Source organism: Geotrypetes seraphini, chromosome 1 (genome assembly GCF_902459505.1).
Source record: "Geotrypetes seraphini chromosome 1, aGeoSer1.1, whole genome shotgun sequence".
NCBI lineage: Eukaryota > Metazoa > Chordata > Amphibia > Gymnophiona > Dermophiidae > Geotrypetes > Geotrypetes seraphini.
In genome coordinates this window covers 151689438-151713462 of record NC_047084.1, presented here as the reverse complement: position 1 = coordinate 151713462, position 24025 = coordinate 151689438, and the positions used below count along the sequence as shown (strand labels likewise).

The window sequence follows — 24025 nt, the reverse complement described above, 5'->3', positions numbered from 1 at the left end:
GTGAAAGTTTAATAAAGATAATTATAAAAAAAAGAAAAAAAAGTAGAAGTAGGGAATTACAGGCCAGTAAATCAGATTTCTGTGGTAAGCAAATTAATAGTAATGCTTTTAAAACAGAGTGAAGTTTCTAGAAACCAGTGGATTATAGGACCAGAGGCAACATGGATTCACTAGAGGTAGGTCTTGTTAGACAAATCTGATCAATTTCTTTGACTGGGTGACCAGAGAATTGGATAGAGGGAGTGCTGTATTTAGATTTTAGCAAAGCCTTGACAGTGTTCCACACAGACGTCTAATAAATAAACTGAGTGTCCTCGGGATGGGTCCTAAAATGATGGGCTGGGTCAGGAACTGGTTGAGTAAAAGACATCTCTTTTAAATAATTTCTTTCTGTCATTCTTAAATTGTCTTTAGTTTATAATCTTCTCTCTGCTTTTTCTCACATTGTTATTGCTGCTAGGTTACTGCTGCTAAGTTATCAATTTATCTATGCTGCTAGTTAAATAATTTCTTTCTGTCATTCTTAAATTGTCTCTAGTTTATAATCTTTTGTAAGCTGCATAGAACTTATGGTTATGTGGTTAAGAAGCACGATATTATGTTATGTTATGGTCAATGGAGTTGCTCTGAGAAAGGGATGTTACCAGTGGTATAATTCAAGGTTCAGTTTTTGGGCCTGTTCTTTTTAATATTTTTATAAGCTTTGCCTCTTTGCGGATGATACCAAAATCTGCAATAGAGTAGACACCCCGGATGGTGTGAATAACATGAAGAAAGACCTAGCAAAGCTTGAAGAATTGTTTGAAATGTGTCAGCTAAATTTTAATGCTAAGAGATGCAAGGTCATGCATTTGGGCTACAAAAACCCGAAGGAATGGTACAGTTTAAGGGGTGAAGAACTTTATGTGCATGACAGAAGAGCGGGACTTGGGTGTGATAGTATGTGATGATCTTAAGGTGACTAAACAGATTGAAAAGGTAATGGCGAAAGCTTGAAGGATGCTAGGATGCATAGGAAGATGTATGACCAGTAGGAAAAAGGAGGTATTGATGCCCCTGTATTACTCTGGTGAGACCTCATTTAGGATGGAGTCGGTCCAGAGGAAGGCTACTAAACTAGTGCATGGTCTTTGTCATAAGGCATATGGGGACAGACTTACAGATCTCAATCTGTATACTTTGGAGGAAAGTTGGAAGGGGGAGATATGATAGAGAAGTTTAAGCACCTACGTGACGTAAATGCACATGAGTTAAGTCATTCATTTGAAAGGAAGCTCTGGAATGAGATTTCATAAGATGATGTTAAGAGGTGATAGGCTCAGGAGTAATCTAAGGAAATACTTTTTTACAGAAAGGGTGGTAGATACATGGAACAGTCTCTCAGAAGAGTTGGTGGAGATAGAGACTGTGTCTGAATTCGAGAAAGTCTGGGATAGGCACATGGGATCTCTTAGAGAGAGGAAGAGATAATGATTACTGCAGATGAGCAGACTGGATGGGCTATTTGGCCTTTATCTGGCATCATGTTTCTATGTTTCTATACCAACATATATACATGTATGTCTGCCACATTGATCCCACTGATATTTTATATGAAATAATTTTTATTATATTTTTGAGAAAATACAAAAGAAATAGTGTAACAAAGCAGTCAATAAAGGGTATGGGGAAATTCTATAAAAGGTGCCTAAATTTAGGTGCCAACTTACCCACTCTTTTACTAAGATGTGCTAACAATTTTAGCATGCGCTAACAGATTTAGTGCGCACTAATGATTAGCGCGCACTAAATGCTAACGTGCCCATTATATTCTATGGACGCATTAGCATTTAGCGTGTGCTAATCGTTAGCACACGCTAAATCAGTTAGCATTCGCTAAATTTGTTAGTGTGCGCTAAAACTATTAACGCGCCTTAGTAAAAGAGGGGGTTAATTAGTAAATTGGCTTCAATAATGAGCTTTAACAAGATCATAATTGAAAAAAATAAAATTTAATTGGAAGATAAGCAACTATCTACTTAGGCACAATTCTACAAAAGATATGTGCCTAGCACATGACGCCAATTGGTGCCTAACACCAAAGTAGACGTGTTTAGGGGTGGAGAAAGACTAGGCACCACTAGGCGCAATTCTATAAAGGATAAAGGCACCTATAATGTAGGTCTTTAAAACCCTGGGCTACATTACAGGTTTCTAAGATTTAACTTAGGTGCCGTTTAGTGTGATTCTATAATGAGTGCCTAACTATGCGCCTATATTTTTTAGGTGCCATTTGCAGAATCTGGCCCTATATCTATACTACATATATATTCAAACTTTCTAAACAGAAACAAAATATCATCATAATGGTAAATAATGATAACAAATAAAACATAAGAAAACGTACATGAGCGAAAAAGAAAATGTAATATTAGTTGGTTGTAATTGAAGTTAAGGTTCGATCTGATAAATACTCATCTAGTTGCTTCCATTTATGGCGATGTTTACAAGTTGGAGGTAAAGACTTGAAAGCAATGTCTTAATATTGCCTATATAATAAAACAGTGTTCCCCCACATGAAAAGAGTTGTGAGTTGTCTTTCCAGTGTTGAATGATCAATTTCAATGCAACAGAGATTAAGAAATCAAATAATTCAGCATCGAATCCCATTGGTATTTTAGACATATATAATGCAAAATATGTACTGTCACCACAAGTAGCTCGCATATATTTTAGAAAAAACTCTATGTTGCCAGATTTTCTTCTAAAATACCAATGGAAATTGACATGTCCTGACCTGGATTTCAATTTGTAAGTTCACTTCTCCCTCCATATCCATGGGAGTTAGGGGCAGAGCCGGCCCACATATATTAAAAAAGTTATTGAACATAGGTCTTGTTTGATCTGTGGCAAAATAGAGGCACCTATGGTGCAGCACTGCTTAGATATCAATCACAAATTTTTTGAAATGCGCTGCTGGATTATAGAAAAGTTGTATCCTTCTAGAAAGGGGGGTGATTTCAAAGCGTACCTTAGACAAAGGGAACAAAAATGGATATTTAGATTAAAAACTTGCACTCCACATGGCTTAAATGCTAGGATAGAGTGGCGCGCATTTTTTTGAAGAGATAACCGGAAGTAACTAGGATTGGTTGGTTCTTCCGTGTTTCATAAATGGTGATTGGTGTGGTGCTACTTCCTTTTTTCCTTTATAAACTCGGATGAACGCCGAGCCGCCATTTCTTTAGGAGAGAATCATTGAAGCGGTAGCTCGTAACTTAAAGTAATTAGTTTTATGGTAGGGGCATAATTTTTAAAAAGTGTCTATTCTCGAAAGTTATTAGATGCATTGTGTTTTTCAGATAATCCCCTGATGCAGCCGAAGGGCGAAACAGGGCCTGTCGGGATATCTCTGTGATGTACAAATGAGATTTAATGTAACTTTCCAAGTGTGGTAGATGGTACTGCACTGGACCTTTAACTGCAGACTGTGGTGATTTTGTAATATCGGAAGAGATTACTAAGATAAGTGCTTATTTGTTATTTTCACTAAATTTTGAAAAAGCATTGAATAAGGATCACTTTAAAAAAGAAAATAGTGAGTTTAAAGCGGTGCTGTATGAGACCAAGGATGTATTTCTCTATGACAACGATATCTTTGTCATAGATGGTTTCACAGGAATGTTCCTGAGAAACACTGAGGTCTCTTCCGCTTTTATAAACTGAAGAATATATGACACATAATTTCCGATATTAGGAGTGTATGAATATCATTTTGGTGTGGTTATGTTTTGGTTTAAAATCATGAATAACCAAATCCGCGGATGCTGAAACCGTGGATTCGGAGGGGGAAGTGCTCTTGCTAAAAACCTGCCTTTAAATGTAAAACAGAAGACTCTTGCGAAACAAAAATTACACTAAGGGTAAAGCAACTAGATAACTGTAAAAAGCATTAGGGGTACTTCTGCTGGCAGGGGTTGCTGAAAAGAAATCCAAATAAAGGATTAATTGTATGATATGACAATAGAACTCATATCAGTCCTTGAGTCCCTTTCCCAGCTACAAGGGCTTTTAGGCAATCCCTAACGAATATGCTGGCATACATTGAAAGCAGTGGGGTGTAATTTTAAAAGGAGCCAGTTAGGTTTAAGTGCTAAGAACATGCATAAATATTAGTATTTTAGTCATTTACACATACAGGTGGGTGTAAATGGCCTCTTATGTATTAACAACTAACATGAACGTAAGCACAGAAGTGTCATCTTTGACTCTTCTCTCTCTTTCTACTACTACTACTATTTAATATTTCTTTAGAGCTACCAGATGCATACAGCACTGTACATCAAACACACAAGAGGCAGTACATGCTCAAAAGAGCTTGCAATCTAATGATGAAAGACACATGGGACAAAAATGGTAATCAATATATGCTGCTCATGCAGGGAAATATAAAGGGAGGGGCTACAGAGGAAATTATTGTAGTTCTACCTCATCACACTTTGTTTAGAGTTGTGTCTGTTAATGTCCATGACAATTAATGTTATGTTTTATTGTTGACTACATGCATCCCCTTTTTTATTGTATATCGCCTAGAAATCGTGATTAATCAAAAATTTTAATAAACTTGAACTTGAAACTTGATAACTTGGTAGGGTTAAGACTTAAATGCAATTTTGAAAAAGTGGACCAGAGCCATAGCCCAATATACTGAGTCAGGCAGGTTGTTCCAGGCATACGGCGCGGCAAGGAAGAAGGGATGGAGTTAGGAGTTAGCCATAGAGCAGAAGGGTACAGACAAGACAGACATACCCAACGAATGGAGTTCCCAGGGCAAAGTGTAGAGAGAGATAAGACAGGAAAAGTGATTGGGACTTGTATATCAACTTTTAGCAGTTATACAATCACACTCAAAGCAGTTTATTTACAAGTATTCCAAGCATTTTTTTCTTATCTAATGCCCCTGGGGCAGTGGAGGATTAAGTGACTTGCCTAGGGTCACAGGGAGCAGAACAGAGTTTGAACCCACAACCTCAGGGTGCAGAGCGAATACAGAAGCGGACAGGGAGCCAATGAAGTGACTTGGGGAGGGGGGTAACATGAGCACAATGGCCTTGGTGGAATACATGGCACACAGCAGAATTCTGAATAGATTGAAGGAGAGAGAGATGGCTTTGCGGAAGGCCTGCGAGAAGCACGTTGCAGTAATCTAGGCAAGAGGTGATGAGAGCATGGATGAGGATCTTGGTAGCATGTTCAAAAAGTAAAGCCCAGATTTTAGTGATGTATTGAAAGAAGTGACAAGTTTTGGCGGGTCTGTTGGATATAGAAACATAGAAACATGATGGCAGATAAAGGCCAAATGGCCCATCCAGTCTGCCCATCCACAGTAACCATTATTTCTTCCTGTCTCTAAGACAGCGGTCTCAAACTCAAACCCTTTTCAGGGCCACATTTTGGATTTGAGGGCTGCAGAAAAAATAGTTAATGTCTTTTAAAGAAATGACAACTTTGCATGAGGTAAATCTTTCCTTAATTGCTTATGATAGTTTCAGCTATTTACTGCTGAAAGCAGTGCAACATATAGAAAATGAAGTTTAGATAGTTTTTCACTTTCTGCATATTGCACTGCTTTCAGCTGTGTATAGCTGAAATTATTATAGCTGAAATTATCAGAAGCAATTAAGGAAAATTTATAAACTATAAAGAGTTTTACCTCATACAAAATTGTGATTTAGATTCTAATCTAAAGTATCAACTGCATGAGACAAGATTTTGGTGTAGTCCTCTCAGCTTTTTTGTAGAGGGGAGAATCAATAACCGACTTGCGCCTAGAAAACTTGTGCTTTAAATGTCCAGTGGATGCGTCCACAACCGCCTTCAGCTCTTACCTCCTCCAGCACTGGACACAACTACCATCTTACATCAAGCAGTCTTTGCCAGGAGAGGTGCCAAATTCCGCAAGAGTTCACGAGATTACGTACACATGCACAAGCTGCACTGCCTTCAATGGTTACCTTAGGTTCTGGAACATTGCCCACCTCACTGCTTTAACCTCACACAAGCACTTTCCTGCATATGTACATGATTGTCCTTTCCATTCCACCTCACAGGCACAGGAAAGCGCTTGCATGAGGTTACAGCAGTGAGGCGGGCAACATTCGAGAACAATGGTAACATATAGAGGGCCCATGGGCCACAAATTTGAGACCTCTGCTCTAAGAGATCCCACATGCCTATCCCACGACTTCTTCAATCCAGACACAGTCTCTGTCTCCACCACTTCTTCCAGGAGACTGTTCCACGCATCTACCACCCTTTCTGTAAAAAAGCATTTCCTTAGATCAGGGTTAGGCAATTCTGGTCCTCGAGAGCCGGAGCCAGGTCAGGTTTTCAGGATATCCACAATTGATATGTATGAGATAGATTTGAATCTCAAGGAGGCAATGCATGCAAATCCTTCTCATACATATTCATGGTGGAGATCCTGAAAACCTGGACCTGGCTCCGGCTCTCGAGGACCAGAATTGCCTACCCTGCATTAGATTACTCCTGAGCCTATCACCTCTTAACATCATCATATGCCCTCTCATTCCAGAGCTTCATAGAAACATAGAAATAGACGGCAGATAAGGGCCACGGCCCATCAAGTCTGCCCACTTCAATGACCCTCCCTATCTATCTTTGCGGATAGATCCCACATGTCTGTCCCATCTGGCCTTAAAATCTGGCACATTGCTGGCCTCAATAACCTGAAGTGGAAGACCATTCCAGCGATCAACCACCCTTTTGGTGAAGAAGAACTTCCTAGTGTCACCATGCAGTTTCCTGCCCCTGATTTTCCACTGATGCCCCCTTGTTGCCGTGGGACCCTTGAAAAAGAAGATATCCTCTTCCACCTCGATGCGACCTGTGAGGTACTTGAATGTCTCGATCATATCTCCCCTCTCTCTACGCTCATCGAGTTTGTAGACCTGCAACTTCCCTAACCGCTCCTCGTATGGGAGCTCCTTGAGTCCCGAGACCATCCTGGTGGCCATTCTCTGGACCGACTCCAGTCTCAGCACGTCCTTGCAGTAATGTGGCCTCCAAAATTGCACACAGTACTCCAGGTGCGGTCTCACCATGGATCTATACAGTGGCATAATGACTTCAGGATAATGACTTTCAAATAATGACTTTCAAATGAATGACTTGACTCATGCGCATTTACATCACGTAGGTATTTAATCTAATCTAATCTAATCTAATCTAAACCTTAAGTTTATATACCGCATCATCTCCATGAGAATGGAGCTCGACACGGTTTACAAGAACTTAAAATAGTGGGTAGAGAAGAAGAAAAAGGATTACATGAACTTATGTGTAGAAGGGGGGAGAGAAAGGGGGGAAGGATAGAGCTACAATTTGCTGAAAAGCCAGGTTTTCAGTTGTTTGCGGAATAACTGAAGGGAGCTCAGGTTCCGCAGCGTCTCTATCATATCTCCCCTCTCCCTCCTTTCCTCCAAAGTACACATATTGAGATCTTTAAGTCTGTCCCCATATGCCTTATGACGAAGACCACACACAGAACGGCTGGCTAGGCAACATCATCAAGCACTCCTCATCCTATCTCAACTTCAGAAAACTAATTAAAACCTACCTGTTTAACCAATTTGTAACCAAGAACTCTTAAAGCCTTATCCCCGTATACTACTTACATGTACTCGAAGTCCCTACATTGTAACTTTTACTCTATCTCTCTCCCTCCCTACAAATATTCATGTATTCAAAGACTTCATTGTTATTTTTTTCGCTGACTGTCTTATTGTAAACTGCCTCGAACTACTATGGCTTTGGTGGTATATAAAAATAAAAATAAAATTATTATTATTATTTTAGTAGCCTTCCTCTGGACTGACTCCATTCTTTTTATAACTTTTTAAAGGTACGGCCTCCAGAATTGTATACAATATTCTAAATGAGGCATCAATACCTCCCTTTTCCTACTGGCCATACTTCTCCCTATGCACCCTAGCATCCTTCTAGCTTTCGCCATCACCTTTTCAACCTGTTTGGCCACCTTAAGATTATCACATACAATCACACCCAAATCCTGCTCTTCTGTCATGCACCTAAGTTCTTCACTCCTTACACTGTACCAAGCCCTCAAGTTTTTGACGCTCAAATGCATGACCTTGCATTTCTTAGCATTAAATTTTAGATGCCAAATTTCAGACCATTCTTGAAACTTCACCAGATCTTTCTTCATGTTATTCACACCATCCTGGGTGTCTACTCTATTGCAGAGTTTGGTATCATCCGCAAAGAGGCAAATCTTATCCGATGACCCTTCAGTAATATTGTTTATAAAAATGTTAAAAAGAATAGGCCCAAGAACAGAACCTTGAGGCACACCACTAGTAACATCCCTTTCCTCAGAGCAATCTCCATTGATCACTACCCTCTGTCACCTTCTACTCAATCAATTCTTGACCCAGCCCGTCACTTTGGGACCCATCCTGAGGGCGATCAGTTTATTTATTAGACATCTGTGTGGAACACTGTCAAAAGCTTTGCTAAAATCTAAATATACCACAGCTAGCGCACAACCTCTATCTAATTCTCTGGTCACCCAGTCAAAGAAATTGTTCAGATTTGTCTGACAAGACTTACCTCTAGTGAATCCTTGTTGCCTCCAGTCCTGTAAGCCACAGGATTCCAGAAACTTCACCATTCTCTGTTTAAAAAGCATTTCCATTAATTTGCTTACCACAGAAGCCAGACTTATCGGCCTGTAATTTACTACTTCTTCCTTACTTCCACTTTTGTGGAGAGGGACCGTCCTAAGGTACCACTCCCGATTCTAGAGACTCAGCGGAACAACCAGAACTTTCCTAAGTTCCTTCAGCACCCTCAGACGTACACCATCCAGCCCCATAGCTTTGACTACCTTTATTTTAGCTAGCTTCTCACGAACACAGCCCTCTGAAAATCGATCAAAATCTACCACTCCTCCATCCCTATTCATGTATGTTTTCTGCAGTCTCCTGGCACTTCAGCCATAAACACAGAATAGAAATATATGTTAAGCAATTCAGCCTATTCTTTATCAGCTTCTCCATCTTTCTCCCCTTCACTTTTGAGTCTCATAATGCAACTTCTTCTTATCACTAATATATCTAAAAAATATCTTATCTCCCTGTTTTACCATATCAGCTATTTTTTTTTCAATGTGCATCTTTGCTTTCCTGACTACATGACCAGCCTCTCTTAACTTTTCCAGATATTTTTGCCTGTCTTCCTCTTTCTATGATCTTTTGTAGTTTGTGAAAGCTAACCTTATTTCTTACCTTCTCAGCTACTTCTTTTGAGAACCAAAGCAGCCTTCTTTTCCTCTTACTTTTACTTACTTGCCTCACAAAAAGGTTTGTCACTCTTATAATTACTCCTTTCAGTTTTGCCCACTGCATTTCCATTCCTTCCAGATGTTCCCATCCAGACAATTCCTTGACATAATTCCCTATCCGAACAAAGTTAGTTTTTTTTAAAGTCTAGAACCTTTGCTCTCTATACCCATGTTAATAGTAAACTGTACCATGCAGTGATCAATGGATGCCAGATAATCACTCATTGAAACATCAGAAACACTTTCCCCGTTTGTAAGCACTAAGTCCAGTATGACCCCCCATCCTGCATGGGTTCCATTACCAACTGCTGGAACAGTTCTTCTTGTAGAGAATCCAGGATCTCCCTACTTCTAGAAGACCCCACAATAGGGATAACCCAATCAACATCTGGAATGTTAAAATCACCTATTGGTAAAACTTCCTCTTTTTAGATATATTCTAAATGTCTACTATTAAATCTCTGTCCACTTCTTCCAATTGTAAATATATTCACCATTCCCTCTTTCCAAATTGATCCACAGTGCCTCTTCCATTCCCTGCAGGTCCTGCAATTGTGTAGCATTAATATATGTGAAGAGAAAGAGAGAGTTGAGTTAAAGATGACCCAGAGGTTGCGGACCAACGAGACAGGGAAGATTAGAGTTATCTACCAAAATAGAGAACAGAGGAAGGGGAGAGGCAGTTTTAGGAGGAAAGATAAGGAATTATGTTTGGCTATGTTTAATTTTAGATGGTGGCACGACATCCAGGTAGCAATGTCAGACAGGCTGGCCGAAACTCAGGTCTTTATTCTCATAGAAATTTCAGATGTAGAGATTTGCAAGTCGTGAGTATAGAGATGGTACCAGAAGCCGTGGGAGGATAAAAGAGCACAAAGGGAGGATGTGTAAATGGAGAAAAGAAGTCCTAGGACTAAGGCCTGATATACGCCAACCAACAGTGGAATGACAGTGAAGGAGGATTCTCCAGAGCATATGCTAAAAGTGTGACGGAAAAGATAGGAAGAGAACCATAAGATAACAGAGCACTGGAATTCAAGTGAGGACAGTATCGATGAGTAAGTGGTGATCTACAGTGTCACACGCCGCAGATAGATCCAGGAGGATGAGGACAGAGTAGAGGCCTTTGGATATTGCCAGGAGCAGGACATTGGAGACTTTAGCATGGGCAGTTTCCATAGAATGAAGAGGATGAAAGCTCGATTGAAGGGAGTTGAGAATAGATTGGGATGAAAGAAAAGGCAATGGCATAGGACCGAATGTTCAAGTAGCTTGGACAGGAAGGAGAGGAGGGAGATGGGGCAATACAGACCACCAAAATCTGTCATTTCTTTCTTTTTAATATCACCAAATTCTGGCCCTTCCTCTCTGAGAACAGTACTAAAATCCTTATCTACACCCTTATCACCTCTCACCTAGAATACTGCAACTTGCTTCTCTCAGGTCTTCCACGTAGCCTAATGTGCACTGGTAGTTTGTTCCACAAACTGGACCTGCAATTGAAAATGTACATCTTTCCTCGATGCTGCAATGGAAAGGTGACATATGCCCAGGGCAGGATTAATTCTTCGAGGGCCCATAGGCACACAAGCACACTGGGCCCCTCTGTCCCTGCCCCGCCCATGCCCCACCCCATTTATCCGTTTTCTTATTTACTTCTTTATTTCCACTTTTATTTCTTTTCTTTTTTTAAATTCAAAACAAACAAAGATTAGCATACCAGTGCACAGTTTTTCTTCTATGCAACCCCAAAAACATCTCTGAACAAATCCCCTTTCCTTCCCTTCCCCTACTTCCCCAGGACTTTAACTCTGAATCCTTTCCATACATATATAAAAATGTTCAAATATATTATAAAACAGTAATACTATCTGAAATACTGTATAAGTCTATATAAATAACCAACTTTACAACGCCTCTCAACTGCCTCACTCTATGTCAACCAACTGTAACCCATTTGTATGGATAAACAACCAAATCTGTAACTTCTCTAGTACATTCCACTCCATGTATGTTAACTTGTAACGAAACAACAAGGCAAGCAGTCCACCAAAGAATCCAACATGAAACAAAAGAAGATCAGCTGAAAATAAGGAGATTCAAATCAGGTTTACAAGGTGCTCCCAAGAACCATGCCCGATGCGCCAACAAGGCTAGTCAACACTAACAGAAAACAACATCTTGCATACACACACAACACAGATACATCCTCACCCAGTATGGAATAAGTAATCACAAACTAAAAATAGAAATATGTAGATAAAGGTTAAACTGAACACCAAGAAGCCAAACTGCATACAGCGAAATACTACAGAAACAATGACACAAAGCCTCCTAATACTCTGCAAAACATAAATACATTTGAAGAAACTGACAAACAATCACCACTTTACAAATTAACAAATAGAAATAAAACAAAAATTGAAAATAAGAATATACCATTTTATAGGACCAATCCATTTTTCAATTAACTTTCAGAGGCCATAGCCTCCTTCAGGTCAATATAGTATACTGCTCAGGTCAATATAGTATACACCCTCTCCCCTATACTCTGGCATCTCTCTCTTCTCCTTTCCTTCCTTCCTTCCCACTCCACCCCAAGGTCTGGCATCTCTATCTATCTACCTTTCCCTCCCCCCATGCCCTGGCATCTCTCTCCCTCCATGTTATGGCACCTCCTCTCCCTCCTTTCCCTCTGGTCTGGCATTTGTCTCCTTGGTTTCCCTTCCCTAGCCCCATGCTCTGGCATCTCTCTCCTTTCCTTCAAACTCCCCCTCCTCCTCCATTATCTGGCATTTCCCGTCCTTTCTTTCTCTCCCTCCCTCCTTCCTTCCTTTCCCCTGATCTGTCATCTGTCTCCTTCCCTCCCCCATGCCCTAGCATCTCTCCCTTCCCCTCCATGGTCTGGTATCTCCTTTCCTTCTTTCCTTTCCTTCTCTTCCTTCCTCCCTCCCTCCCATGGACTTAGCATCTCTCGTTACTCTCCCTTTTCCTTCTCCCTCCTTCCCTCTCTCTCCCTAATTGGATTCAGCAGTAGCAGCATTTTTCTTTGCCCCCTTCCCTGTGCAGCAGCAGTATTTCTCCCCCTTCCCCCTCCCCTGTGCAGCAGCAGCATTTCTCCCCTCCTCCCTTGTGCAGCAGCAGAATTATTTCTCCCTCTCCCCCCTTCCCCATGTAGCAGCAGCATTATCTCCCTCCCCCTTCCCTGTGCAGCAGCAGCAGCAGCATTCCCCCTCCCTGTGCAGCAGCAGCAGCATTTCTCTCCCCCTCTCCCCTTCCCTGTGAAGCATCAGCATTTCTTCTGTGCCTCCCTCCGGTAAGTGTTTTGTTTCTGGTGGCTCCCTTGCTATCTGTTCAAAGCCACGAGCATTGGCTCCTTGCGCAATCTGCAGCTGCATTGGAAACCTTCTCTCTGATGTCGTGACGTCAGAGGAAACGCTTCTGACGCAGCCGTGGATCGCACGAGGAGCTGACACCTGTGTCTTTGAACAGGCAGCAAAGGAGCCGGCCAGAAACGAAGTACTTGCTGGAGGGAGGGACGAAGGAAGGAAGGGAGTAGGTTGTGTTGGGGAGAGGGAGCTCTCTATTCTGCTGCTGCTGCTGGTTAAGGAAAGCAGCAGCAGCAGAATAGAGAGGGTGGTTCCGGTGGTGGGCCTCCACTGACCATTTCGGGCCCTAGCCCCTTGCCTACTGACCCTACCTGTTAATCCGGCCCTGCATGTGCCCTCCTACCTCAAAGCCCTTTAAGAACCTTTTAAGAACATTTTAAGAAATTTGCTAAGACTGTAGCTTCAACCGCTGCACCACACTCTCCTCTATGAATCTTTTAGACCCAGTTTGGGTGCAAGATATTCATAAAATTGCACTTATTTTGCAAATACCGTATATAGTCGAATATAAACCTAGATATAAATCACTATAAAATTACCCTCAGTATATGCAAATGTATTTCATGCATATTTGTTAATCAATACAAATGGCGGACGTTATATAAAGAAAATCTTCCCCTATTCACTGTTTTAACACATCCCATACAATTAGTTATTTTTATTCAATCTACCTCAGTTTTTACCATAAATATTATTGCATCATTGAAGAGTAAAGCTGTATGTTTATGATAGTGGGTGGTATTTATATTTATGGTAAAAATTGAGGTAGATTGAATAAAAATAACCTTGGTTTGTGATTAAATATAGTAGTCATCTTCTTCTAATTATATGGTATGCTTATTTGTTAGAGATAGCTTGAAAACTGACCAGCTTGGAGGGAGGAGGGACCAAAGACCAAATTGAGCACCACTGATCTATGCAGCTGTGACAAACAGTGGAGAGGAGGAGCAACCTAGTATTTAGAGCCTAGTAATAGGCGCAGACCCAAGGCTCAATTCTGTTTTTGCTACTGATACCCCTTCTTACCTTGGGCAAGTCATTTCATCCTTTATTGTCTCTGCTACAAAACTAGATTGTAAGCCCTCTGAGACAAGTAAACATAGAAAAATGAAAACAGATAAGGACCATATGGCCTATCTAGTCTGCCTATCCATGACAACTACTCTCCCTTCCTCTTCCTTAGAAATCCTATATACTTATCCCAAGCTTTCTTTAATTCAGATACAGTTTTCTGCTCAATCACTTCCACCAGGAGGCCTTTCTATTAATTTACCACCCTTTCTATGATGAAGAATTTCCTCAGGTTACTTCTGAGGTTGTTCCATTTCACCTTCATCCTATGCCCCCTCATTCCAGAGCTTCCTTTCAACTGAGAGAAACTAGCCTTCTGTGCATTTATGCCACAGAGGTATTTAAACGCATCTATCATTAGGATTTACCCAGACATGTCCTCTTTTTAGAGGACTGTCCGGGCGTCCTGTTGGCTTTTCAAAACCTTTATCTGGGTTTTCAAAAGCTTCCAGCTTGGGACTGTTTCAGGAGGGCATCTGCACGTGAGCAGATGCAACATGGTGACATCACATGCATGCATGTGACATCATTGCATCACATCTGCACTTGCGCAGATGCCCTCCTGATGAAACTCCAAGCACAAAAAGAGGTTGGGAGGGGGCTCTGAGGCAGAACGGAGTGTGACCTGGTTAAAATAGGATGGGGCTGGGTGGAACTGGGTAGGCCTGGGGGCAGGGCCATGGGTCTGGATTTTACGATCATAAATTTGGTAACCCTATCACATCTCCCATCTCCTGTCTTTCTTCCAAAGTATATATATTGCATATGTCCATGTACACTTTATGACGAGTAGGAAATACCTACTATCACTCACCTGGAGCCTGCTGTTGAAAAGGCATGAGTCATTAAAATACAGTCGAATAGATAACTTTGAATCCTTGCATTCTTTACCTGGTATGTGTCCTCTGCAAGCATAATATAAAGTTTTGCAATAGTCTTTGCAGAGTGAGGGCAGGACTAGCTCTCTTTCAGGTGCTTCCCCTCTCCCAGGAGAATGGAAGAGGCTCTGAGCATGTGGGGAACAGTAGGCACACTTGATTTCTTCCAGCAGTTTCATGCATTCAGTGTCGTTGGCAATAGAAAATACCTGCAAGTCAGAGACAAACACACAGCCTGAATTACTGTTTCACTCACACATACAAAGATTCAAGAAAGTCATAATAACTTAAGCTCCACGATTGATCATTCACATGTTTCACATATTTGTGGATCATGCTTAAAGTAAAAATGCTACGTCATATAGTAGTAGCAGCAGTGATGAACATTTCATATGCAAAACAAGGCTTCACTGTGGACTAACGGGTTGATACTCAAAGCTCAAAATTGTACTTAACCATATATGTTCTAACTACCATTTATACCCAAATATTCAATGCCTGAATATCTGGGGATAAAGCTGGTAGCAGCCACAAAAACATTGACCACCCTGGTTGAATATCTAACCCAGCAATTTTAACTGCAATTTTAACAGACAAAGAAGAATGGAGACATTAGAGTCAGTGTATTGTTATTAGGCACCTTAGGTAAACCTTCTGCCTTGTGCCCCCCTCAATTATATTTCAGGCATCTGAATCCCTTCTCTGAGGTTTTGGTAATTAAACTTATCAATCACAAATAGCCCAAGACTGCTCCTCCCAAAATAAATCTGAGAAAGTGTGGTACAGTGGTTAAAGCTACAACCTCAGCACCCTGAGGTTGTGGGTTCAATCCTACGCTGCTCCTTGTGACTCTGGGCAAGTCACTTAATCCCCCCCATTGCCCCCACCAAGATACACAGGGAAAAAATGCTTGAGTACCTGAATAAATTCGTGTAAATTGTAGACAATATGATGAAACCTTCCGCCCAATGTGCAGCGGCGGCCAAAAAAGCAAACAAGATGCTAGGAATTATTTAAAAAGGGATGGTTAACAAGACTAAGAATGCTATAATGCCTCTGTATCACTCCTTGGCGTGACCTCAACTAGAGTATTGCGTTCAATTCTGGTTTCCTTATCTCAAGAAAGATATAGGCACTAGAAAAGGTTCAAAGAAGAGTGACCAAGATGATAAAAGGGATGGAATTCCTCTCATATGAGGAAAGACAAAAAAAGTGGAGAAGCATCCTACAGATATCGAGCAAACGTAGGGAAGGAAAACGTGCCCCCAGTCCTCCTCCTGGAACGCAGGAAGAAACAGACTGGTTGACATGAAAGGATTATACCACCTTAGAGAAAACAGAACTGTTTGAACCAACACTCCAGAATCCGTAATTTGCAAAAAAGGATTCCTACAGGACAATACCTGCAACTCAGAAACCCGCTGGGCCAAAGCCATGGCCACTAGAAACACTGTTTTAAATGTCACATCATTTAGAGTCACATTAGACAAAGGCTCAAACAGGGCCTTCTGTAACCCCCCAAGAACCAACTTAAGACTCCACTCCGGACAGGGTCTCTTAACAGGTGGACAAATATATTGCCCTCCTTTCAGGAAACGACCTACATAAGACTGAGAAGCAAGGGAAAGTGAGACACCCTGCCCCTATAACAAGCAATGGCCAGCATCTGAACTTTAAGAGAATTATATGCCAATCCCTTGGCCACTCCATCCTGCAAAAAAGAAAGAATGTGAGAAAGAGAAGCCTGGAAGGGTGAAATACCCTGAGATCCATACCAAGTATCAAAAACCCGCCAGACTCTAGCATAAGTCGCAGATGTAGTGTTGCCCCTGTTTGAGACTCATATATGTGCTGCTTGCTTTACTCACATTTTTTTTGAAGTTTTGTTATTTGGCGTGCTAGATTTTTTTTTGAGGTGGTTCCTTCGAGGGCTACTATAGTGTTTCTCACTGCTGAGTGAACTGATACATTTTGGACTTTGCTTAATGGTTGTTTATAATTGGAGTTTTTTGCCATATGAAGATGAACTGAGGCTTTTTCTCCACTTTTTTTCTTGTTGTTTGTGTGTTAAGTGAATGAGCAGGTCTTTGTATGAGTGCAGTGGGTAGGCCTGGTAGTGTCTAGGTAGGTCCCTCCTATGTTTCCAATAGTACCTTAGCATTCCCCCAAAACTTCAATAATTTATCCAACTCTTCCTGAAACATGGATCCCAGGAAGGGTAGCATACAAAGACTTTGAAGCAACATCTGCTGCCCAACTGTGAAGCCATAAGATTCTGTGTGAAGCTACACCAGGGCAATGTTCTTCACTGAGGCTCCCAATAAGTTACACAGTGTGTCATCACCTTTCTGTCCTGAAAGGTGGTCCACTGAAGGGCAATCTAGAACTTTTTCAGCCCAGAGAAACAAGCTCTAGCCGCCAAGCCACTGTAAACAGACACCTACAATGCTAGAGCTGAGAGATCAAAACTGCATTTCTGGAGGCTCTCTATTTAGCAGTCTTGCAGATCCTTTTTCTTCTTAGCGACAGCTGTCACCGGTTCATCTACTATGGAGAATTTTAATGATTCCCTGTCCTCCAGAAGAATAGGGCACAGCTTGTCCATTGCCCAGGCTACCTTATACAGTTATCTGGAAAATTTCATTCTGCACATACCATGTCCCTGATGTCCTGATTCATGTGAAAGGATTTTGATCGTCATCTCCTCTCGGTAGAAGGCATTTGATCTTTTCTCCTCAGAAGAGTCGCTCTCAAAATTACTCAGATTTCCACAGTGTCTAATCAGCTCAGATACCTCCCCTTCGTCCACTGGGTACTGGAGGGGAAAGACCTTGTCATCTGCTGGCCCACTGTAATCTCCCTCAGACAATCCTGGGCTCAGAACCAAATTCACCCCTGGACAGCCCCCTACCTACCCAGCCTTGAACATAGCCCAAATACTCTCAGAAGGAAAACCAACTTCCCCAGGCATATTTTTGTCACACAAAAAAAATAGACTGGCCAGGCCAGGCCAGGGGTCCTCAATGTGGCAGCTGATTGGTGTTGCAAGCTGCCTCAGTAATGACAGTGGTTCCTGCTATAACCAGAACCACTTCTGAACTAGTGCTTTCATTTCCAGCTGCAAAATGTGGCTCATTGGGAATCTTTTCACTCACCCCCTTCAATGTGGCCAGACCTGAAGATTTAGCCCCCCCCCCCCCCAACCTGCATTGTTCCCTAGGAGCCTCCACACCTTTCTACCCTCAGGCTCGTCATCAATGGGAACGATCAGCACTCAAACAGAGGCTGCCTGCCAGACAGGTGGCAAACCTCAGCACTAAAACTCCCACTCATCTACCAGTGTCAGAGCAGAAGCCTGAGATCTCTCACAGACTTCTTGCATGCTCCTCTGGATGTTTTTTGGTTCAGGCTGTTCAAAACAGGCACTCAAGATTCCAGAGCGAAAACCTCAAAGCCAAAGCACAACAGTCCTCCTAGCATTAGGAAAGGGAGGCCCAACTGTCCGGGTAAAGAACCCCAGAGGTAAATGTGGCTCTAAAGGACCAAAACCCAACTAAACTACTAATCTCGACCCCGCCTCCCTTCCTTCCCTTCCTCTCCCTTCTCACCTTTTTACCTCATCTCCCCCGGTTTTTCCTTTTCCCTTTCTGCACTCCCTTGTAACTGTTATTGGATCATTTTGTAATTGCTACTGGTTATACTATATACCTGATAACTAACTCTCTGAATTTTCGCTGCATATGTACAGTCTCTTCTCTTGTAAACTGCTCTGAACTGATTTGTGGTATTGCGGTATACAAAAATAAAGTTATTATTATTATTATTATTAAAACCCCAATATTTCAAGAGTCCTGACAAGAAGCAGTCAGAGTCAACAGGAGAGAGAAAAGACTTTTAAAAAAATATATATATATGTATCCACAAACAAAGAAGAATAATTCAAAAGAAAGAACCCAAGTAATAATAATAATAATAATAATAGCCATAATCGTTCGAGGCGGTTTACAATAAGAAGATAAGTATCCTGGGGCCTTCTCCACCAGGGCCTACTGTAGGTTGCACAACCATCATCTGCTGGAGGTTGAACAAACTGGCTGCAAAACAACAAAAAGATTGTGGGGAACAGAAGATCAGATGTACCAGTTTGTAGTTTAATAAGCATCCATAGTGCTACCAGATGTACGGAATGCTGTACAGAGTCACAAAGAAGAAAAAAACAGCCCCTGCTCAAAAGAGATGTTCCTGAGATGACATTGCATATTTTAAAGTCATCTGCCTTGACCTATTTGAAAAAAAAAATGAATATAAATGATAATTAACATTTTATCTGCATAGTGTGCTTTGTGTTTTTTAATTTTGTGGCTACCATTATATCAGCAGTCTCAAACACGCAGCCCGCGGGCCACATGTGGCTCTCCAAGTTTTATTTGTGGCCCTTTTGGAGCAGCAGCGTGTCTGGCCGGTTCGTTCCATTCAAAGCCGCAGGTTGGCGGCTCCTTGCGCTATCCACTCCTACATCGGAAGCCTCTCTGACATCACAACATCAGAGAGGCTTCAGACGCAGGCGCGGATCTCGCAAGGAGCCGCCACCCACGGCTTTGAATGGAATGAGCCGGCCAGACACACTGCTGCTCCAGTGGCGTACGAAGGGGGGGGCGGTCCACAAAGCTGGCCACCCTCCACTGTTATCCCTAGAGTGCGGCTCGTCTAGAACAGTGGTGCCCAACCTGTTTCCCTTCCCTTCTCACCGCTGCCATTGGGGAACAGGCCGGCACCATGCTCTTTGATCTCCCTGCTTCTCTCGCCGCCCGACCTCAATTCTGACGTCGAGAGGACGTTCTGGCTAGCTAATTGCTGCCTGGCTGCCCGGAACGTCCTTTCCGACGTTAGAATTGATGTCGGGTGGCGAGAGTTGGTCAGCCCCGTGGAGAAGAGAAGCGTGGAGATCTCAGCCTGTTCCCGATGGCGGCAGCAGCAGCAGCCTATTCCCCGGCGGCGGTGGCATGGGGGAGGGCAGGAAGGAAGAAAGAAAGAAGGGGGGGGGGCAGGGAGCCAGAAACAAAGCAAAAAAAATGGGTCACGGAATCAGAGAAAGACAGACATAGAGAAAGAAAGAAAAAGTTGGGGGAGGGAATGAGGTCTGGAGGAGAGGAAGCATACAGGAGGCTAAAAGAAGGGAAGAAATATTGGATGCACAGTCAGAAGAATAAAGTGCAACCAGAGACTGATGAAATTACCAAACAAAGGTAGGAAAATGATTTTATTTTCAATTTAGTAATTGAAATGTGCCAGTTTTGAGAAAGAAAAGATATTAAACTTTAAATGTGAGTGCTGCAGAAAAAATAGAGAACTTGGAGGGCCGCAGAAAAAATAGTTAATGTCTTATTAAAGAAAAGCACAGTTACTTACCGTAACAGGTGTTATCCAGGGACAGCAGGCAGATATTCCCACACATGGGTGACGTCACCGACGGAGCCCCGCAGCGGACAGCCTCGAAAGCATCTTGCTTGAAGATCTCGAGCTTTCGATTGCTGCATCGCGCATGCGCGCGTGCCTTCCCGCCCAAACTAGGGGGCGCATCTCCTGAGAGGATCCTCAGTTCAGATACCAAGCTAAGAAGCCAACCAGGGGAGGTGGGAGGGTTGTGGGAATATCTGCCTGCTGTCCCTGGATAACACCTGTTACGGTAAGTAACTGTGCTTTATCCCAGGACAAGCAGGCAGCATATTCCCACACATGGGTGACCTCCAAGCTAAATCAAAAGGGAGGAGGGAAGTTGGCAATTTAAGAAAAAAGATTCTGTAAAACAGATTGGCCAAAATGGCCATCCCTCCTGGATAAAGTATCCAGACAATAATGAGAAGTAAAAGTGTGAACCGAGGACCAAGTGGCAGCTTTACAAATTTCCTCAATAGGAGTTGATCTGAGGAAAGCAACAGAAGCCGCCATAGCCCTGACTTTATGGCCCGTTACTCGACTCTGTAGAGGAAGACCAGCCTGAGCATAACAGAAAGAAATACACGCAGCCAACCAGTTGGAGATAGTACGCTTCGAAACGGGATGACCCAATCTATTTGGATCAAAAGAAATAAAAAGTTGAGGAGAACTTCTGTGAGGTTGAGTACGTTGAAGATAGAAAGCCAACGTACGTTTACAATCCAAAGTATGCAAAGCCGCCTCACCAGGGTGAGAATGTGGCTTAGGAAAAAATACGGGTAGAACAATAGATTGATTGATATGAAAATCAGACACTACCTTAGGTAAGAATTTGGGATGTGTACGGAGTACCACCTTGTCATGGTGAAAAACAGTAAAAGGTGGATCCGAAACCAAAGCTTGTAACTCACTAACTCGACGAGCTGAAGTGAGAGCAATCAAGAAAACAGTTTTCCAAGTAAGATATCGAAAATGAGCCAAGTCAATAGGTTCAAAAGGAGGTTTCATCAGTTGAGCCAAGACCACATTAAGATCCCATACCACAGGAGGAGGTTTGATCGGTGGATGGAGATTAAAAAGACCTTTCATAAAACGAGAAACTAGAGGGTGTGCCGAAAGTGATTTCCCCTCTAAAGGCTGATGAAAAGCAGCAATTGCACTAAGATGAACTCTAATAGATGTGGATTGGAGACCCGACTGGGATAGATGAAGTAAATAATCCAAAACAGAAGCCAAAGAAGAAGAAGTTGGCTGAAGATTATGAGTGGAACACCAAGAAGAAAATCTGGTCCACTTTTGACTATAACATTGACGAGTGGACGGTTTTCTGGAAGCCAGAAAAACATCCTGAACAGACTGAGAAAAATCAGCAGAATCCATCAGGTAGAAAGGAACCATGCTGTCAAATGAAGAGACTGCAGGTTTGGATGAAGTAAGGATCCCTGACTCTGAGTGAGCAGAGAAGGAAAAACTGGCAGAAGAAGAGGTTCCTTGATGCTGAGTTGCAGAAGAAGAGAGAACCAATGTTGTCGGGGCCACCGAGGAGCTATGAGAATCATTGTGGCATGATCCGACTTCAACTTGACAAGAGTTTTGAGAATCAGAGGAAAAGGAGGAAAGGCGTAAAGGAACTGATTCCTCCAGTCTAGTAGAAAAGCATCCGCCTCGAGACGAAGAGGGGAGAAGATGCGGGAACAAAACAGAGGAAGTTTGAAGTTGTTGGGTGACGCAAAAAGATCCACCCGAGGAGTCCCCCATCGGTTGAATACTTGACGAAGTGTGGGGGAGTTGATCGTCCATTCGTGAGGTTGAAGCAGACGACTCAATTTGTCTGCAAGGCAATTCTGAATACCCTGAATATAAACGGCTCGAAGAAAGATGTTGTGTGAAATCGCCCAATGCCACAACTTCAGAGCTTCCTGACACAGAGGATGGGAACCCGTTCCCCCCTGTTTGTTGACATAATACATTGCTACTTGATTGTCCGTCCGAACAAGGACTACTTGGTCGTGAAGGATGTGAAGGAAAGCTTTGAGAGCCAGAAATATCGCTCTGAGTTCCAACAGATTGATATGACATCGACGATCTGTGGCCGTCCATAATCCTTGCGTACGGAGACCATCTACGTGGGCTCCCCATGCGTACTCGGACGAATCTGTTGTGAGAACTTTCTGATGAGGAAGATGGTGAAACAGCAAACCTCTGGAAAGATTTGAAGAGAGCATCCACCAGCGGAGAGACTTCTTTAAAGAAGGCGTCACCGTTATATGGCGAGAAGGTGGATCTAGAGCTTGTTGCCATTGGGATGCCAGAGTCCACTGAGGGATGCGAAGATGTAGTCTTGCTAAAGGAGTCACATGTACTGTAGATGCCATGTGACCGAGAAGGACCATCATTTGACGCGCTCTGATAGTTGATAGGGAAGTTACATGATGACAAAGGTTTAAGAGAGTATTCTGTCGGTTGAGAGGAAGAAAAGCTCTCATGCGGACGGAATCCAACACCGCCCCAATAAATTGAATCGATCGAGTTGGAACTAACTGAGATTTTGGGAAGTTGATATGAAACCCCAGACTTTGAAGAAAAGAAATAGTCTGAAGGGTCGCTTGCGTAACCCCTGAAAGAGAAGGGGCTTTTATAAGCCAATCGTCGAGGTAAGGAAAAACTTGCAATCCCTGGGCTCGAAGAGCCGCGGCTACCACAACCAGACACTTGGTGAAGACCCGAGGGGAGGTTGCTAAGCCAAATGGAAGAACCTTGTATTGAAGGTGAAGGTTCCCCACCTTGAACCTGAGATATTTGCGAAAATTTGGATGAATAGGAATGTGAGTATAAGCCTCTTTGAGATCCAGTGAGCACATCCAATCCCCTTGATCCATGAGGGAGTACAGGATCGGGAGAGAAAGCATGCAAAATTTTTCTTTGACTAGAAATTTGTTGAGAGCTCGTAGATCCAGAATGGGTCGCAAATCCCCCGTCTTCTTTGGAACCAGGAAATATCTGGAATAAAACCCCTGGTTGTGTTCGGGAGGAGGAATTTCCTCCACTGCTCGAAGGTGAAGAAGAGCTCGAGCCTCCCGAAGAAGAAGAGGAAGTTGCGAGGAACTGGAAAGACACTCTCTTGGAGGGTGATCTGGAGGCACCTGAAGCAGGCGCAGAGAGTATCCCTCTCGGATGATCGTAAGGACCCAAAGGTCCGATGTAATGGTTTCCCAGACAGATGAAAAAAGGGAAAGGCGACCTCCGATGGGTAGGGAGGAATTTGGATGCAAAGAGGTTGGAATGCTCATCACTGGACCGTCAAAAAGACGGAGCTGTTTTGGTTGGAGCAGGTGTCTGAGGCTTTTGAGGACGTTGTTGTTGTGGCCGCCTAGGTGGAGGCCTAGAAAAAGCCGGTGTGGACTTCATGGGGTAACGACGAGCTGGAGGTCTGTAAGCTCTAGTCACAGAAGGTTTTGGTTTCGGACGAAGCAGAGAGGCGAAGGAACGCTCATGCTCAGAAAGCCTTTTAGTAGCTGCTTCAATAGAGTCATCAAAGAGCTCAGAACCTTGACACGGCAGGTTTGCTAAACGATCTTGTAAATTGGGATCCATATCTACAATCCTGAGCCATGCAAGACGTCTCATAGCCACTGCAAATGCCGAGACTCTGGAGGATAGCTCAAAAGCATCGTAAGATGCCTGCAACATGAATAGACGTAACTGAGACAGAGATTGAATAATGTTTTTATATTCAGAAAGGCGTTCTTTGGGCCAGTCTGGGCAAAATGATGACAACTGCTTCAAAAAATGATTAAAATATGAAGTAAAGACATAGTTATAATTCAAAATTCTATTTGTCATCATAGAATTTTGATAAAGTCTGCGCCCAAACTTGTCCATAGTTC

At 42.6% G+C, this 24025-nt stretch overlaps 1 protein-coding gene across 6 annotated transcripts in view; it reads right to left on the bottom strand.

The window, feature by feature from the left end:
* The window catches only part of HHIP (hedgehog interacting protein), a 385274-nt gene that overhangs the window by 334967 nt on the left and 26282 nt on the right, over nt 1-24025 (bottom strand). For all 6 annotated transcript variants that reach the window (XR_004539039.1, XR_004539033.1, XM_033940011.1 and 3 more), the window contains exon 2: nt 14716-14911. Coding sequence is in view for 4 of the 6 variants with exons in the window: in XM_033940011.1 (XP_033795902.1) it covers nt 14716-14911 (196 nt within the window). In the remaining 2 variants the exon portion in view is untranslated. The remainder of the gene's footprint in view (nt 1-14715; nt 14912-24025) is intronic.